At 40.8% G+C, this 18783-nt stretch overlaps 1 protein-coding gene across 5 annotated transcripts in view; it reads right to left on the reverse strand.

The window, feature by feature from the left end:
* Nucleotides 1–18783, reverse strand: part of BRCA2 (BRCA2 DNA repair associated) — a 58211-nt gene that overhangs the window by 1690 nt on the left and 37738 nt on the right. For 4 of the 5 annotated variants that reach the window (XM_090027823.1, XM_090027798.1, XM_090027808.1 and 1 more), the window contains exons 16-26: nucleotides 16926–17113; nucleotides 14562–14732; nucleotides 13901–14255; nucleotides 13130–13285; nucleotides 11559–11703; nucleotides 9123–9244; nucleotides 7515–7716; nucleotides 6007–6173; nucleotides 5771–5909; nucleotides 4401–4660; nucleotides 2889–3041 (exon numbers count right to left, since the gene is read on the reverse strand). In XM_090027823.1, the coding sequence (XP_089883949.1) occupies nucleotides 2889–3041; nucleotides 4401–4660; nucleotides 5771–5909; nucleotides 6007–6173; nucleotides 7515–7716; nucleotides 9123–9244; nucleotides 11559–11703; nucleotides 13130–13285; nucleotides 13901–14255; nucleotides 14562–14732; nucleotides 16926–17113 (2058 nt within the window). Of the gene's footprint in view, nucleotides 1–2888; nucleotides 3042–4400; nucleotides 4661–5770; nucleotides 5910–6006; nucleotides 6174–7514; nucleotides 7717–9122; nucleotides 9245–11558; nucleotides 11704–13129; nucleotides 13286–13900; nucleotides 14256–14561; nucleotides 14733–16925; nucleotides 17114–18783 lie in introns of those variants that run through there. The other variant, XM_090027831.1, reaches the window with a different exon arrangement.

Here is an 18783-nt window from a genome sequence, read left to right on the forward strand (position 1 = left end):
TTGGCCCTAGAGCTGGGCCACAGCTGCCACACTGCTGTGTGAGAGGTGGGGGCAGGCAGAGGGTAGGAAGCAGGCATGGGGGTGGTGGGGGAAAGAGTCAAGTGATGTGGAAGGGGGGATGAATTTAAGATGACCCCCTAATAGCTGGATTTTATACATAGAATACTATAAGCAAATGTATAAATTATCCATATATAGAACCTAATTATTAAGGAGTTCTCTTATATTCAAAGAGATCTTGGATTAGGGTAAATATGGTACCCTCAATAATAAGCAGTTAGCAAAACAAGAGGTTTAGGAGAGACCAGCAGCAAGAGAGGAAAAAAAAAAAAAAAAAGTGTTTTTGAAAACAGAAAGAGATATAATAATCATCAGCAAAATGAAGATAAAGGTCTGAAACGCACCTTAAATAAGGGGTGGGCAGTTATTTTGGACAGAGGGCCGCTTACCCAGTTTTGGCAAGCTGTCGAGGGCTCCATGGGTAGGCCCGCCCCTTGATAGGTGCCTGCCCCCTGGTCACCATCTTGGGACCAATATCCCAACGTCTTGGTCCCATGCCCCAGGGCCAGCACCGGTGGGGCCCAAAGCAGGGCAGTCTGGCAGGAGTCTGTGGAGCCAGGCTGGGCTGCACCAGCAGGGAGAGGAGGGAGCTGGCCCACCTCCATAGAGTCCTTGCTGGCTGGGACCCTGCACTCCTGCCACCCTGCTTTGGGCCATGCCAGCACTGGCCCTGGGGCAGTGCTGGTCCCGTGTTCCCGCTGGCTCCCGCATCCACTCACACCCAGTACCCCCAGCCCTGTGGTACAGGTGAGGGGCAGCACACAGCCCCAACCCCCTGCTTGCCAGCAGGGAAGCAGCTGGTACTCAGCTTGGGGAAAAGGGCCCCTTGCCCACCCTCCTTGCTGCAGGTGCTTGCAGCCCATGCAGGGCTGTCTGGAGCAGGCACAGGCAGCGCCATGCAGGCTGCAAGTGGCTTCAGCACAGGGCGCTGGCCATGGGGCGGGTGAGGGGCCGCCTGCAGCTGCCTGTGCTTGCTCCAGATTTCTGCTGAGCACGTGCTCTAGAATGGAAGTTTCCAATGCAGAAAAATACTCTTTATGTGAAAGTTTAAAAGTGTTATTCAACTCAAACCATACACAGCACATTCTTCCCTTCCAACTATTTACAAGAACAATACTGTGAAGGACAGGGAGGATAGGATAAGAAGGAAGACAGAAAGATAATGCAATACTTACAAAGGATCAGACTGCCTGCCTATGGCAGTCCTAGGATGAAAAATCATCTTTTCTTAGTTCTGCTTATAGCATGCACAATGGGATATAGGACACAGTAAATGAAAAGGAACATAAGTACTGCAACTTGTGATGACTAACACCCTTCTACCAAACACTGCCTCAGCACAGGCAAGGCCACTGACTCTCCAGTTCTTTAGAAAGTGAATGAAAGACCCTAGGCACTGACCATACAGGCCTCCTTATAAGATGCATGTGTAAAACACAAACATAATTTTGGGCTGCATCAAAAGAAATATTAGGCATAGAAAACAGTAAGCAAGAGTGCCACCCTACCAACTGCTTTATCTCTATCCTCTCAGCAAAATATATCTGGAACATTTTAGATATAAGTCTTCAGTTGCAACTTCAAGTAGATTCATAGCTGCCCTATCTTGGGAATTTCTGAAATTAAAGCAAATCAAAATCAGATGAAATGTGTCCTGAAAAAGCTGCCAGGAAAATTATTTGAGAGGAGAATCATAGAATCACAGGATTGGAAGCAGCCTCCAGGGTCATCTGGTCCAATTTCCTGCAGGAATACTATTCTGAGTCTATGAAATCATGCCTGTCTAGTGCTTATCCAGCCTTCTCAAAAACCTCCTGTGAAGGAGATTCTACGATTTCCTGGGCAGTAGATTTTGTCATGAAGTTTTTGAGGGGGAACATTTTCATAATGACTTCCCAAGTGAGCAAGATTGTCACAGTAAGACTGTAGTCACTGCTGTCAGGGCTGAAACTTCTGCATTAGGTTAAACAATACTGTTGCTCTGCTTGTATGAAAAGTTTAGCAAGAATGTTACCTTATAGGCATTACATAGAAGAAAATATTTCCTTCAGTAAGAGAATGGTTGCAAGCTAAACTTAAGCAGATTAATGAAAGCCTTTGACTGCATAAGTACAAGTAAATGTTGATAACGAGTTTCCATTTTTAGGAAATGTGAAGAAAAGAAGTTGTTCTAAAAAACATCTTAAGCACACCCTTATAAACCACATGAAAAAAACTGCACTGCTTTTTCCCTAATGTGCAGCATTTTTGTCTGGTTTGGTGTTTTATCTTCAGTAACAAAGAACTCTCCTTTCATGCTGAAATCTAGAAAACTTAGTTGAATGCAATTCATGTGGTTTCTCACTCAAAGCCCCAGCTTTACAGTTTTCTCATTTTCTTGAGCACTGGGAGAGGAAACTCAAGAGTGCTTTTAATACTTTTCCAGACCCTTTAATAGACTGCGGGACATATCTTTCACTAGTCTCTAAGTTAACGGTTCTCAATGTTTTTGTAGTCAAGTAGCCCCTAACAGGACTCCACTGGAGTCCTTCATAAATTTGGTAAATCGAGGGGCAGTGTTTGCATCCTTGCAGAAGGGCCTTCATTCCTTCATATGTGGCATGGAGAGGTAGGGGTACAATGGACTCACAGAGAAACTGCTTAGACAAAGGGTCATTAAACAAGTGCTTGAAACATGCATGCAGCACAGTGAGGATGGACAACTCAACTGAAGGAGGATGGCTGTAACAGTAGGCACACTGTTAAAATAACACTCTAAGAATTATAAATTGCTTATATTTGTGCTATCATATTGCTTCAGTTTAAAACTCAGACAACTTCAAACTTACGTGGTTTTTATTTCCCACACAAAGGTTTGACTTCTGGGAAGGAGAAAGGAAACTTAAGCCACATTCTTTATTCAAGTTATTCACTTGTGGACCATTTGTTTGAAGCAAATTCATCAGTTTGCATTTTGCGTCGTTGCAAAAGGAGTTTACATTCTAGAAAACAGAACAAACAAAAACACAAGAGGGCTGCATGTTTTAAAATGTAAAGCATTTAGTATTGAAAACAGAAATCCTTCTGGTAGTCCCTGCTTAAGTCCTGGCTAGCAAATGATTGCAATATTATTAATTACATTTTAAAGTATTGATACCATATTTTTTAAAGAAATGAAATACTGGTAAGAGGCAGTAAATGTACTAAGATGCAAAAAGCTAAATACTGATGAGCCTATTTAGTCACTGTAAATGGGAAAGGCTGTTTTTAAAAATTTGTTTTCCTCATGCACCAAATGATTTAAAATGCTGACACCCAACTCAAATGAGCTGGCAGGCCAGATACAGGCTTCTCACAGGCTCAATGACTGACCTCTGGGTCTGACCTGCAGGGCTTCTCATCACAGCTGACAGATGTTGCTAACACCACAGCAACTGAAGGTGTGCTGCCAATTCGTATGCTGGATGGGGACCGGAAACCAGAAGTTAGGCAGCTGGTAAGGGGCAGGGCAGTTTGGGTGCTGCAGATTACTGAGCCATGCCAAGAAGTCCTCTGGGTCAGGTCCTGAGGGGAATTATCCTGCCAGAGAGAAGCCCCATAGGACAGATAACCCACCTCTGTAGGCTAGATCCAGCCTGCTAGTGGTATATTTGATAACCCTGATCTAAAACAAAGAATGCGCATGCATGTTTAATATCAGGCAACATTCAGATTTGCTGGAATCCTGGGAACGACTGCAGTAATGTCAATTATTTCAGGTAGCATAAATTAATTCATTCTCTTTTCTGTAGTTACTAACCACATGAAACAACTGGGTAACACCACCAATTTCTGCTACTTTTAAGCGCACCAGGTTTTTATGTGCAATGTTGAAAGAAAATATAAAAAGAAAGACAAAATGTGCTCGGTTGATTTCTTATTTCCCTTTACTTAAGCCAGTTGAAAAAACTGAAGTCAATAAAACACTAATATCAAATTGTTATTGATAATAAATGGGCTCAAATATACCAAGTACTATGCCTCTCATATCTCAAAACATTCAAGGCAATTAAAAGGTCAAAGACAGGCTCTACATGAAAAGGTATTAGATTCTGCTTGGTTAGACAATGGTGGCTATAATGGGGACTTTGGGGATACTACTGTAAAGCTGAGGAAAATGGGAAGACTGCACAAGCAACAGATTCCTTCAGAAAGGAAAAACCCCCCAGTCTGCTTCCTGAAATCTCTTCATTCAAACGTCATACTATCAGCATTAAGCTGTTGTTTGTCCCAGCACTAGCAGTATTAACAGTTTCTGTACCAAAAGAACTATATACTAACAACTAAAAACAACAATTACATTAGAAGATCCACTACTTTACCTCTATTGTGTTTTTTAACTCATTAAATCTTTCTTGAAGACAGCCTTCCTTTGGATTTGCTGAAAATAGAGAAAGGTCTCCAGCAAATAGTGTGGGAATTTCTAATCTGAAATTAGCAGACTGCCACTGAATATTGCTTGCAGAAATCAATGTACAAGGTTTAATGATGTCTTCAACTGCAAGTTGCTTAAGGTCCATCCATATCTTGATTGCCACTAGATTGAGATTTTCATCTGATAAATACACCAGAGTAGAGAAACCTAAAAAAAAGTTAAATTAAATTGAAAAAAAGGATGCAATTTAGGTAGATGTATTCCCACAGATCTATTTTACTTCTGATTTTCCCCAGTGTTTCCTTCAAAGGAAGGACACCTTCAACAAATAGGAAAACAAGTATATGTAACAACTACACAAATAAGGGAATGGTTAACATTGTTTAGGGATGTCATAGGACATATACGCGACAGTTCTCTTAAAAGCATTTAATGTATCCATGAATTTGACTAGTCCCTTTCTGAACCTGGCTGTGTTCTGCCTTTACAACCTCCTGTGGCACTGAGTTCTGCGGCATAAAAAGCCCCTTTTCTTGTTAGCTTTAAATGTTTCTATTAATTTCAGTGGGTGCCTCCAACTCCTGGTATTCTGGGATTTGGCAAATAACAGTTCCCTATTCACTTTGTCCACACCCTTCATGACTTTATAGATTTCTAAAATAATAGCCCTGCTCAAGTGTTATTTCCAAACTGCAGTCTTAGCCTTTATTAGTCTATTATTGCACAGCAGCTGCTCCATACCCCTGATCATCTTTGTTGCCTTTCTCTGTACCTAGTTTTACTAGATCCTTTTCAAGATGCAGAGACTAGAACTGCACACAGTATTCAAGATGCTAGTGTATCACGGATTTATATGATGGCATGATGATATTTTACACTTTTATTTTCAATTCCCTTCTTAATGCTGCCCAACTTTTTATTGGCTTTTTTTGGGTCACTGCTGCACGAACTGATGTTTTTAGAAAACTATCTATAATGACTCCGGGGTCTCTATTCTGAGTCACAGCAGCTAGTTCAGAGCACAGTAAAAATGAAGCTCATTTCTTTATTTTGGCTTTTCATTGCGTCCCCCCTTCAAAATACTTACATGCAAATATTTATCTTAGAAGGCAGGACATCAAGAAACTGTTATTGTTATTTCTGAAGTGTTACAGCTCTCGCATACTAAGGTAATTGGGCAATATTACCATCTGGGTCTAACTTGCACATTTATATAGACTGAAGTCTGCAGATATAAAACCAAAATCACCTTGGAAGTTTAAAAGAAAATCGATTTTCATTAAATAGGAAAATACTCAGACTCAGCACGTAACACACCTGTGCTCTTTTTAACAGAAATGACAAATCCAACTAAATCAACTTCACCACATGCTGGTTGAAAAGAAAGATCCAACAACTTGCTGAACAGCACAGCATTCCTGGGAATGTAAATCTCTAACAGTATCTCTTGAGAAGCCTAAAGAAACAAAAGAATAATTATTTAAATAATTAAAGGTTACATATACTGTTTATATTTTTAATCAAATAATGCTTTTACAGTAAGAAGCTTTTACCGATAACTGAAGGTACTGAGTTTTCTTTGTAGCTGTTAACTGTACATTAGCAGCATCCAATTTGCCCTTGGACTCTGATGTTGCTAGCTGATAGATTCTGTACCGATTTCCTTCTTTTAATTGGGAAAATACATCCGATAATGGGCGCCAGATATTCAGCATGACCACTAAAAACATAAAGATTAGAAATACTAAGTCTGCTACAGCCATATGGATGACCTCAAAGAGCACCTGTACACACCACAGGGCTTAATCCTCATTAAATTAAATAGATTTATAAAATTTAAAAGTTTGTTTATTTTGGAGCGTTGCATCAGTGTTTGCACACACTAGGTTTTCGAACGAATTATGCACGGTCCCCGGCCCACAATAGTTCACCGCTGCCCTCCCCTGGCCCGGGGCCTCCCACCCCATGCCCTACCACACAGCTGTGGGAGCACAGAGCTGGCAAACAGCTCAATAATAAAAAGCAGAAGCAATTCTAAAGTGAAAGCAATCTGAAGTGGTGAACTACAAAAAAAGTTGCAACGCCATCTGGTGAACAAAGAGGCTCATTACATGTCTGAGTGCTTTTGTGCTTGTATGCAATGAATCCATGGACACAACGTTTTAATTTGAGGTGAGCCAGACTAAACTACATCCAAAGAGTTTTAAAGTCTTTCTGGATCATTAAAGTGTCCAGAAAACCCGCTTGGGCAAACAGTCATGCCATTGCAGTGCAAGAAAGGGCAAAAAATGTGGCATGTACAAAGGCCCAAAAATCTGCATCCTAAAATACCCTCCTTGTTATAACTCAGTGGGGTTCTCAACCTTTCTAGACTCAAAGCATGCCTCAAAAAATGCCAGTTGTCAGCTTTCATTCATTTTTTGACTACAGAAAAACAACAGAGAAATTCTTCTGTTGCAGGAGCAGTGTGAAGTCATCCAAATCTTTGTTTTCCTCCCATTTAGAGTTGGAGGTATTCTATTTAGTAAGGCCTTGCTCAATTCAGCCATTTTAGTATAAAGGAATTTACCAGAAAGGCTTTTATTTTTAAATGAAATAGATTTTAATTATGGCAAGATCAGTGGCAGATTTGTTATCTGTATTTAATGCTGCTAAACACACTAAACTAGTGGTTCTCAGCCTTTTAAAGCTTCAGGAACCCCTCAATAGGCTTGAGGTACCCCCCAGGAGTTGCTAGGCTCTTAGTTTACTTGTTTGTTTGTTTTTACCATAAAAATAGCATTTTTTCTATTGCAAAACACTCAGAATGACAACAGGTCAGACTGTTTCTGACACTCTAGATTTCTATTTGAAAACTCTGGGTTTATCTTGTGAATAACGTTTACGTGCTTGAAAAGGAGGACCCAAGAACTTAGTACTAATACTGCACAGTACCCTTAAAAGGATCTCACAGTACTGTGGCTGAGATTCAATGGTATAACTCCATTTAACTTTTACCCACTACATTATTACACTGGCCTCTTATTCAAGTGAACAACTCTAGTTTTACATTAGTACTAACCTTTAACTTTTTCTTGTTTTCTGTAATCTACCACACGTAATTTCCACACTGTAGACACCTCCCTTATAGAGTAACCATGTTCCTCCTGTTCAACAGACTCTAGAGCCTTCTTGAATTCTGCTTGTATCTGAGCTTGCTTGTTATCATTCAACATTCGTCTGTGAGTATTCAGGGCTCTTAACTGCTCTTCACTGAGATATCCCTGTGTTCACAAGAAGAAAAACCATTCAACTGCCTGCATGATCACCAAAAATACCCACCAAATTCTAACAAAATCTCTTCTCCAAATACTCATATATACAAGGTATTTTTTTTATTTTGTTACAGTACCAGAACGTCAGAAGCACATATTATAGCAAAAAGGCCCTCCTGAGGCACCACCTGAATATAAGAGTGGTTGGCATCATGAGAGGTGGATATGGCTCATGGACCTACTGGATCTAGCAGCAGAGCCAGAGGGTGTGCTCATGTTGGGGCTGGCCAGTGAGGAGCTGTAGTGGGGCTGGGGAGCTGAGTGTTGTACCTGCATTGTTGCTGTTTCTCCCCACCCCGTGGCTGCAGTGCAGGCACAACTTTCAGCCCATGGGGAACTGAGTTGGCCCGGTCAGCTTCCCAGGCCTGGCTCAGGAGCTGCAGCCAAGAGGTGAGAGAAGGAAGAGGGTGGTGGGAGGAAGGTGGGGAAGCTGCATAAACAGCATGGATACAGCTTCCTACTACCAGGCCCCAGCTCAGGGAAGCTGCATGTGTGCCCCAGACAGGGGGCTGGGAGAAGCACAGCTACAGGCAATCCTTCCCCCCTACCTGGCTTACAAAAGTTGCTGGCCCTTATAAATCATCATAGATATGCATGACACTATTAGAACACACAGATACAAAGCTATAGATCCAATGAACTTATTATAAATAATCTGATCTTGCAGGTACTTAGGCATGTTTTGAAGCACATGTAACTAGGCGAATGCACATGCATTTAGTTAATCAAGTTGCTAAGTGTTTATTTTCTTGAGGTTTTAATATGAACAACATGAAGAAGGGAAACAAAAGTATGGAGGATAATCATTTCACTCATCTCTACATAAAGTATTTGGTAAGTTTTAATTCTCAAATAATTAATGTATTTTTATTACAAAATTATACATATTCATAAAAATAATTTTTTATGTCATAACTTCCCAGGTTTTTGAATTTCAGCATTCACAACTGTCCATGCACTTCTTGAGTACATTTTAATCTACTAGTAAAATAGTTATTATATCCAATACATCATTTTTTATATTTTTATATATATATATAGTAGTGGTCTGTTACAATGTATTAAAAATGCGCGCGTGCACGCGTGTGTATGTGTAACAGACCACTACTGTTTAACAAAACATACAACAGTGATTTTGAATCCTTTTTATGCAACCTTTTCTTGTTTTTAATTTGAACTTTTGGTAATAAGCATACTGAAGAAGGTGTCTCATATGAAGAGAGAGAATTCTAATTTAAAGGTCACAACGTTTTTGGATCTAGCAGCTGCTAGTATTTATTTATTTTTTAATTAAGCCAAAAATAGAGTGGGTATTCCACAGGCACTTGAGAGTAGTAATCTAAATTAATAATTACCTCCATATAACCAGGATCAGGTGAATTTTGAATTGCTTCATAAAGCTCTGCACCATCTTGCAAAGTCTGAATCTGCTGTCTGGTAAGTGCACACGACCTTAAAACCCTTTTTCTAGTTTTACCTGTTTGTTTTTTTTAAAAACACAATTGAAAAAGTTATATTTGGCTACCACAACCGAAGCCCCCCCAAAAATAAAAAAAACCTGTATGATACTTCCGATGGCCGAATTGTTTCCAAACAAAAATACCAAGCCAAGTCTCTCTATATGGATTTACTTTAGAGGTACACCAATACATTGGTCCCATACTGGATCGGCACCAATATAAGGAAAATTGCCAGTGTTGGCAATCAGCTTTTTTTGGCTGATGTAAGCAATAAGGTCGCTGATAAATGTCCCATGCATGCACACAGCTGCAGCATATCACACAGGCAGCTACAAGAGCAGCCAGGTCCAGCTGGTAAGTCTGTTGTGAGGGAAGGGATGTGGGTGGACAGGGGGCAGATTAAGGCCCCAGGCACAAGGAAGGGAGAGGGGCTGGAACTGGGGCAGAAGCCGGTGCTGCACAGCCGGGGCGGGGTGGACAGAGCTGTAAGCAGCTCGTCTGGAGGGTGTTGGGTGGTGGCTCCTGCCACTGCACGCACCCCGGGAGGTCATGGGGGGCATGTGCCCTGTGGATCTGCTCGTAGGTGCAAGGGTGAGCTGGGACCCAGCTCTTCCCAACAGGGTGTTGGGCTGGGACTGCTTTTGGGACAGGCAGCAGCAGCACTGGGAGCAGACCTATGGTGAATTCTGGGGTGGCTGCAGACCCACCCCCATAAGCCTCCTCCCAGTGCCACTGCTGCCCACCCCAAGCACAGCTTGGCCCAGCCCCCTGCTGGGAAGAGCTCTGCATTGTTTTGGCTCCAGCCCACAGCGGCAGCCAGCCCTTGCCCCACATGTAGATGAAGCAGGGCACATGCCCCCCCACCTCTGCCATGCCTGAGTGTGCATAGCAGTGGGAGCCCCCTCCCCCATGACAAGCTGCTCACAGCTCCATCCTGCTCTCTGCCCCAGCTGTGCAGTGCCTGTCCCTGCCCTACTCTCTCCCTCACCATGGAAGCCTTAATATGTTGATGCACAAATCTTGGAGGTCAAGAGATAGAAAATATTCTCCTGAATCCAGAGCTAAGGAGTGACTATTCTGAATTTCAACTTGTATAAGATGATGAATTCTCCTTAAGTCCTGTATGGATTGCCTAGTCCATTCTTTGGAATGACTATCCATAAAGCCCCTTCTATTGTTTTTCCAGAGGTTCTATTGTAGAAAGAAAGACACAATAGAACATCTTGATGCAATGGACCTTCATGAGAAAGGTTCATGAAAATAGATAGGAAGGGGAGTCTGGAATAGGAATCATTTGGAACTTAACTTCTCCATCTGCTAAAGTGTTCATAATCAATTGATCTGTAATGCCCATATGTTTTTGAAATAGTCTAGCTGGTTTCCAAATGTAGGGTGTGGAACTGGGATTCTGGATTCATTTGGAGTGCATCACTTCTTTCTAAATTCCTGTCAAAATGAATGTTTTTGAGAGGGAGGAGGCTGTCACACAACTGGGAACTTTGGATTTTCCAAAGAGAAGTAATGTATCTTTTTTAAAAAATTTTTTTAGAAGGCTTTGCCAAGTTTTGACAGTAAGACAGAGGTTGGTAAGGCAGTTTGTAGCTTCCTTTTTGGAAACCAGTATGTACTTACTAAGGAACTTGAGAACTAACTTATTATGCTTCAGCTTCTCCATGGCATGGACTTTTGCACCCTCTCTAAACAATGCCAATGAATAGAAGCATTCTAGCTCCACTAGATTTAATTCAGCTCTAGTGATTCAGCTAAATGGACTCATAGTGCCCATGCAGAGTGAACTGCTATTGCTAGGGATACTATGTTGGAGAAAAACAACTCCAAAATCTTCTAGCAATGTCAGGTCTGCTAGTGCTCTAGAAGCAAAAAAAAACAAACCTTGGGGGTTAAAGCACTGGTGAAAAAGGCAGTATCACATCTGTGCAAAATAGTTTCTGGATGTGGCTCAAAATCGTTGCCAAAATCTGTGGTGGTACAATAATTTTAAGTGGTACATGGGCAGTGCCAAGTCCCTGCAAGTGAAGGGACTCCCTACCCAATTGCCATTTCTATGACAACCCCTTAAAGATTGGCTACTATCAGGTGCAGAGCAAAAGCCTTTCAAGGCTGCATAGAGAAAAACCACACAAAGAAGTTTTTCACTGTCAGGTCTCATATATTTTTATGATCAGCCACTTGGAACTTCAACATGTTCTGTTCACTTCTCATGAGTTTGGTGAATGCTGAAAAGCCAAAGAATCCTGTGTACGTACAGTCCTCATCTTCACAGGCATCCTTATTAAATCAAATATATGACACTCTGAAAGAAAGTTTTACCTTCATTCTGTTCATATTCTGCTTGGATTTTTGCAAATAAAGCTTCTAGATGTTTTTGTTGATTTTCTGCATGCTTTGCAGCTTCTCTTTCTTCAGCTCGATTGTTACGGAACACATATGATCCGGTTGGTTTTTTTTCCATCCACTGGAATAAAAATGTTCACATCAAATTAACCATTTCTGAATTTAAAAAGAATTATCATATTATGCCTCAAGATTGTACTAATTCACTCTCAGAAACAATTTCTTAATTGGAAAAAGATCAGCATTTTTTTCTGACTATAATGAATAAAAGGACAAGTTTTGAAAGTGTTCCTTAATTCCTCCCCCTACTGCTATATTTTCAGTTTAGGTTAGGCTAAGTTTTTAATTCCACCATAAAAATGTTTTCTTCTTGATCACTTCAATGATTACTAAACATGATTTTATAACAGTGTGGGTTTATGTCCAAATCTGAGTTCTGGTTTTGGACCTGTCTGAGTTAGCCATTGAAGGAAGAATAGTTTTCTTCTGTAGAGATCAATTATCAGGGGCATCTGACATACAGCCCATGGAAACTTCACACAAAATTCCATGGAGGGGAGCTGGAGGCAGGTCCCACCACCAAACTCTGCGGTATGGAGCCCCATTAGGGATGAATATCAGCAGCAAGGGATGAATGGGTACTGTAATCCACACAGCTCCCTGATGCCACCACATCCAAATGTGACTCCTAAGGAGGCCCACAGTCTGCATGTGGCCTGGAGGTGAAGGAGAGGGGAAGTGGGGGATGGGAAAAAAGGGCAGCAGGGTGAATTTCAAACACTGAGTGAGTTATATGATTTTGAAATATGTGGAACCCATGTTTCTAGTTTTGGGTAAGGACACTGTGACAGCCTGCAGAATGCCAGACCTTCATTCAGTATAACATTCCTCATTCCTTTCTTGCCTCATATATCTACATTAATGACCACCATCTGCTATTTTATTATTCTAACCCTGCTTTAATGCTTTATGTTTATGTAATACTGTATTATCTTATATTTGTGCAATTTTATCAAGTATTAAACTACATAATTCTACTGGAGTTCCCATATGACATTCAGGAATAAATGCAAGCTGTAAGTCTTTTCTTTTTTTTTTTATCTTTTAGTTATCTTCCTCTTTAATACGAAAAGAGTAAAGCTGCCGAAGGAAATGGTTAAGAGCAACATAAATGGCCTCTGGAACGGTTGCCACTGAGTAGTGGTGGCAGCAAACTGGAGAAGGGGGCATGGCCAGCACAGGCTATACTGCAACACTGCAGCCAAGAGGAGAACAGTTCACATACTGTGGAATTATGGAAGATGTTGGACTGCAGAAAAATGATCAAAAATGTTTAAAAACTGCACCTGAATTTACTCCGTTGTTTTACAGAACAATAGAAGCTTGTCTACGTCTATCCCAACCATGAAGGTGTTCCAGGATAAAAAAAACCCATCACCCACAAAAAAACCATTATCTTATTAAATCTCATACATTCTGTTTGAGGAATGGACCAAACTGAACAGCAAGAAATAATTAGGCATCTTCACAAACTGTTCTTACTGTACCTGAAGAGGGTAAGCTCTTTGAATAACTATATCAATGCATCCAACAGTACCTCCATCACTGAAAAGTGATGACAGAGACAAAGGAAAAGGTCTGGGATCTTGATGAAATCCTAATTTTGCATACCATCGAGCACGTCGAGTACCATTAGCTGAAATCTGAATAAATTAAATCTTTTTAAGTAAAAATGTTACATGCAAGACAGAAGGATTATGTTTTTTTAATTAAAAGGGGAGACCATATTTGGATCTCCACCTGAAAAACTTTTATTCTCTAACTGAACATGCTCACATTTATTCTTGTTGTGCATTACATTTTAATTGAAATAGCCCAACAAATGAGACCTAAAACTTTATCACTTTATACCAGAAGGGAAACATCTTCAAAATTAAAGTAACTTTCACAACAGTCTCAGACACCAGAAACAAACGTCATGCCTCAAATCTTCCTTCCTATTTAAAATCCTCTCTTAGAACTTTTATTGATTCTCTTTCAAGGCCCTATATTCTTGAGCAATTTATTAAACACTGAATTTAAAAAAAAAAAACTGAAAGAACTAAAACTAACATAGCGTGTTCAACAAAGAAGCAGTGCAGTTTTACTTTGGATTTACTCTGCAATATTACAATGTCAGCTATCTTGTGCATGTCAAGTTTTACTCAATCTGGACTTCAAGTTTTGTGGAACAGTGAAGGTATCTTATCTCCACAAGTATGACTATATATATGTAAACACATCCCCACCCCTCAAACTGAAAAAATACTTCATTTTACCTTTAACATGAGGGTATCTGGTGCTTCCAGAGGTGTGCATGCATTTTGAGAACCCACAAGTTCTGCTCCATATACTATGATCTTCTGACCAACAGTCAGCCTTCTTCTCTGTAAGAGCACTTTGAGAGGAAGATCTAAGACAGCTCTAATGCTATACCAGCTATCTGTAACTTCAATTATCGCTGAATCTTTGTTGTTTTTGAACCTGCTTTTAGTAGCAGGGTTCTCAGATGTATTTGGGCTTAATGATATTATTTTAGAAATACAAAGTACAAGTGTCCTAGCAGCAGTATCATCTCTCTCCGTTATCTTTTTTATAGCAGATCTCTTACTTTTATCAACTTCTAAATCATACCTACAAAACAAAACAAAAACCCTCAGAGACACAAATACAGTCTACAAAGATATTTTCCCAGCCCTACTGAGAAATAATTAACAAACTTATCTACCCAACCTTCATTTAGGTTGGAAGCAGAACTTTATATATATGCTTGCAAATAATTTTGATATTTCAAGTCTCAAAAAGATGATGTTCAATACCCTAAGCATTCTAATGGATTAATATACATACAATTAAGGTGTGACAAACTCACAAAACATAAGCCAGTAAGTGCATACAATCAGAAACTAAACCTTAAATGCACTGCTGTAAAATACTCACCTGTATTTTAATTGCAACAGCACCCTTTCTGGTGTCAAGCACCTGCTAGCAAATTCCTGTGGAAAAGAGACTTCCATGGCTGCCAACTTCCATACAATCCACCTATAATGGTTGTAGACCCAGGCATCAGTAATTAACTTTGGATCCACACCAGGTGTATCACAGAGTGCCCTGCATACAAATTTTTATAATATTAAACTGTAATCCATTTTCATGAATTCTTTATCTGTTGTATTAATTCTTTAGAAAGACTTATAAAAAGAATACTTTTGGGGTACATTTATTACAAAATAATTACAGGTTTCCCTCAATTTGTGCGGGTTGTTTATATGCGAATTCACTCTTATGCGATGAGCATATTTGGACCCGTAATTCATTATATGCGAGGTAAATTCACTCTTATGCCATCAGCATGGATGCCCACCCCAGCCCCAGAGGTGCCCCACTCACCCCAGCCCCAGCTGCAGAGGTCCTGGAAGCGGCCAGCACCAGCTGCCTGCTCCTGTTCCCCCCATGCCTGGGCTCACCCCAGCTCCTGGGCTGTGCTGTGGTGCAGGAAGCTGGTGTCAGCTGCTCCCAGGGCCGCTCCAGCCTGGGCTGGGGTCAGTGCAGACAAGCGGAGCCCAAGGCAGCGTGGGGCACAGCACTCACCCCAGCCCCAGCTGCAGCAGTCCCAGGAGCAGCTGACACCAGCTGTCTGCACCAGGGCATAGCACAGCCCAGGAGCAGAGGCAACTGGGGACAAGCAGAGCATGCTCCAGCTCAGCAGCTGCAGGCAGCTGGTGCCAGCCACTCCTGGGGCCACTGCAGCTGGGGCTGGGTTGAGTGCTGCTCTGTTCCCTTTGCTATGCTGCCTTGTGCGGTCCTGGGAGCAGCACCCCTCTCCCCACTCCTTCCCTAGTCCCAGCCTCACTCCCTCCTTCAATGCCACAGGAACCTATCCCTAATCTGCTACACTGTAAAGTGGGTTTGGTTTATGCACTCTTCTCTGGGAACACATGTACAGAATAAATCAAGGGAAACCTGAACTAGTAAAACATTTTAACAGATTTTAGAAATTAGAAACAAGCACTGAAATAAGAAATAGCATGAAGTGAAATATTAAAAAAAAGGAGAGTCAAAACTGTTAGCTTCACATACATTTTTCTGTGTTGCAGCTAACTGGCAGACATCACTGGTAGCAAGGCAAAATATCTATCTATGGAAGCACACCATGGAGTTTGAAGCATAGGACTGGAAGGGGCCTCCCAAGACATTAAGTCCTACTCCTACACTGGTAGATAACCATTTGCACAGAGCCCACAAGATTCTCTACTCTGACAACAGCCACAAAGTACCCTATGAAAAAGCCCTACAATGTGCCAAATGTGAAAAGCACAAGAGAAAAGGGAATACTGCCAATGCCTCACAAACACCAATGGCAGGGAATTTGTTATGCATGTATATTCTGAGATTATTCTAGGAGGACAACTGTAACCCCACGCTACAAAAAGAAGTCAGAAATGTCCATAGTCCTTACCAACCTGATTTGGGAGAAAAAAAATCCTTCCTGACCCAATACCTAATAATCAGTTGGACTCTAAGAACATGGGCAAGATCCTCAAGCACCCAAAAGGCTTCACTTGGCCTGCAAAAAGGGCATGGCAAAAAGTAGGGCAGGGTTGTGTTATTTTTTTTTGTTCCTTGTTACATATTCAAAAAAGGTCCTGAAAGTATTTTCTTTCTCCACCCAAAGGAAAAAAAAAGTTGGATTTTTTTTCTATACTGTTCCGTATTTTTAGAAATGTCAACATGCCTTCTTTTTTGTTGGAGGGTTTCTTGAATTACCCTGGGGTATTAATCACGGTCTTTATATCTTTATAGCAGGAGTATTACAAAATCTTCTAGAACTTCCTTATACTTTCCAAAAAGAAGTCACAAAGTTTATGACCAACTGAGCCAATTCAAGTTTTACCAGATTTATATGGAGCTAATATTTCACTCTACAAATGCAAAATATGTTTACTAAGGAAAGTTAGAGCAACATTGAAACTGAAAAAAACTGGCATCTCTCACCCAACTGTATCCTGCCAAAAAAACCCCAAACCCACACACAAACCTTCCCATATTAAAGTCACTAGACACGTTAATGTTATGTTGAATAAAATAACAGAGGTTCTAACCAATCAGTAAACAGCAGCATATTTTGAATTATGTACATTGAGAAAAGTGGACTAAAATGTATATTGCCACAAAGCATTGCAAGAAAGCTGCACCTATCTAATAAAATCCTATAGTGAATTTTGTTTTTTTATCACAGGATAAAAGAATGTGCATGCTAATAAAATGGTAATTTTTTCCATTTAAAACGGTATTAAAAAGTACCTATAAAACTCATTTTTTCCTGCCCTTCCCTCATCAGTAGGTATAAGCCAACCTCCATCAGCAAGTTGTACTCCATGTCCAGCCAGAAAATATTCTTCACTGAAAAAATCCTGAATGAGAAACTCAAAAGACTCTGCATTGATGCTGTTAACTTGAATGCAGTGCTTTGAAACCCCATACATGTACAGCTGCAAAAAATAAGGCAAGAGACAAATAATAAGTAGCGTTATCCAAGGTCCAAGAATTCCAACAAATAAAATCCCATGAGTTCAGTAAACGATCAAAGAAATCATGGAAAATAGAGCGGAAGAGACATTGAGGGGTCAATTTACTGTATCCCCCTGTCAAAACAGGATCAGCTTATACCTAACACCTTCCCCAACTATGTTTATTTCTCATCGAACAGTAAAATCTTATTACCTACAGTCAAAGGAAAAAGGAGATTTCAGAGATAGCAATTCTAAGTTGAAGCTAGACAAATTTATATTCAATGTAAGGGATACATTTTTAACAGTAAGGGTAATTAACCATTGTTACAATCTATAAGGGTTGTAATGGATTTTCCAACCCTGGACATTATTAAATAAAGAAGTGGATGTTTTTCTGGAGGATATGCTTGAATGGAAACAAACTAATTTAGGGAAGCCCTATGACCTGTGTTGTGCAGGAGGTCATATTAATCATCATAATTATTTATTATGGCCTTATATCTATGAATCTGAAATTTTACATTTATAAAATGTTTCTCTACAACTTAAAGGTAAGAAAATCTCAGTTAAATGTTTTTGTATTGATTTGTTTTCTCTTTTTTTTCTTTTGGAATGAGCCCTTTTGATCCAAGATCAACATAACAAGTTCACCAGAAAAAAAGACAAATGTGGCTGACATAGCTGCATCAACATTAGTATTAGGTGGAAAACATGACAGGCAATAATGCCACTGTACTCAGCACTAGCTAGGCCCTCAACTAGAGCACTGTGTGTAGTTATGGGCTCTGCATTTTAAAAAGGATGTGGGAAAGTTACAGAGGGTCTAAAGGCCAAAGATGTTGTGCAGCCTCCTTTATTGGAAGTTTTCAAGAAGAGGTTGGATAAGCATTGATTAGGGTCAATTTAGGAGTGACAATGCTGTCACTAGTGTGCTAGGCAGAGCAGACACACAGGTTAGAGACCGCAAGACAGCTCTGCAAACCTAGAACAGGTAGAAGCTGGAGAGGACCATGGTCTGCAATGGGAGAATGAAGCAGAGCTCCCTCCACATCCAGCTTGTTTATGTAAGGTGACTTAAAGGAGCTGGGATAAGTTTATGCAGAGGATAAGGTGATAGAAAAGGGAGTCTGACTCTTTATTTAAGGTATATGATGGTAGAGCTGTTTGCCGTCCCATGGCTGCAGTATAGTGTGGAGGTTGCCTGGTCATCCCACGCTTTTGGGGTTTGCCGGTGGCTATATGGGCCTCGGAAGGATCTTTTCTCCTCCTCTTTCTGCAGGTGTCAGAGAGTTTATTTTTCACCTTCCTCAGAGGCACTGGGTGTTGACCACAACCAAGGCTGGGGATTTTGACTGGGACGTACTGATGTTCCTCTGGGCACTTAGAAAATCCAGGGCTTCCTGGCTAGAGGGTCTTGCTACTCTGCACAGGGTCAAACTGCCGCGTTTGGGATCAGGAAGGAATTCTACCCATGGTCAGACTGGCATCATTTGTAAGGGGGTGGCAGCAAGGGAACTGCTTTCCTCTCCAGCAGGTGAATGTGGTCCTCTTCCTTGGCTCTCTGGCATGTATTTCATAAACTGCTTCCCTGTAATAGCAGGACATTGACAATACCCTCAATATCCTCACCTGCAACAAGTTTTTGAGGT

The sequence above is a fragment of the Crocodylus siamensis genome, chromosome 1, assembly GCF_052110815.1.
Source record: "Crocodylus siamensis isolate JL-2025a chromosome 1, ASM5211081v1, whole genome shotgun sequence".
Classification (NCBI taxonomy): domain Eukaryota; kingdom Metazoa; phylum Chordata; order Crocodylia; family Crocodylidae; genus Crocodylus; species Crocodylus siamensis.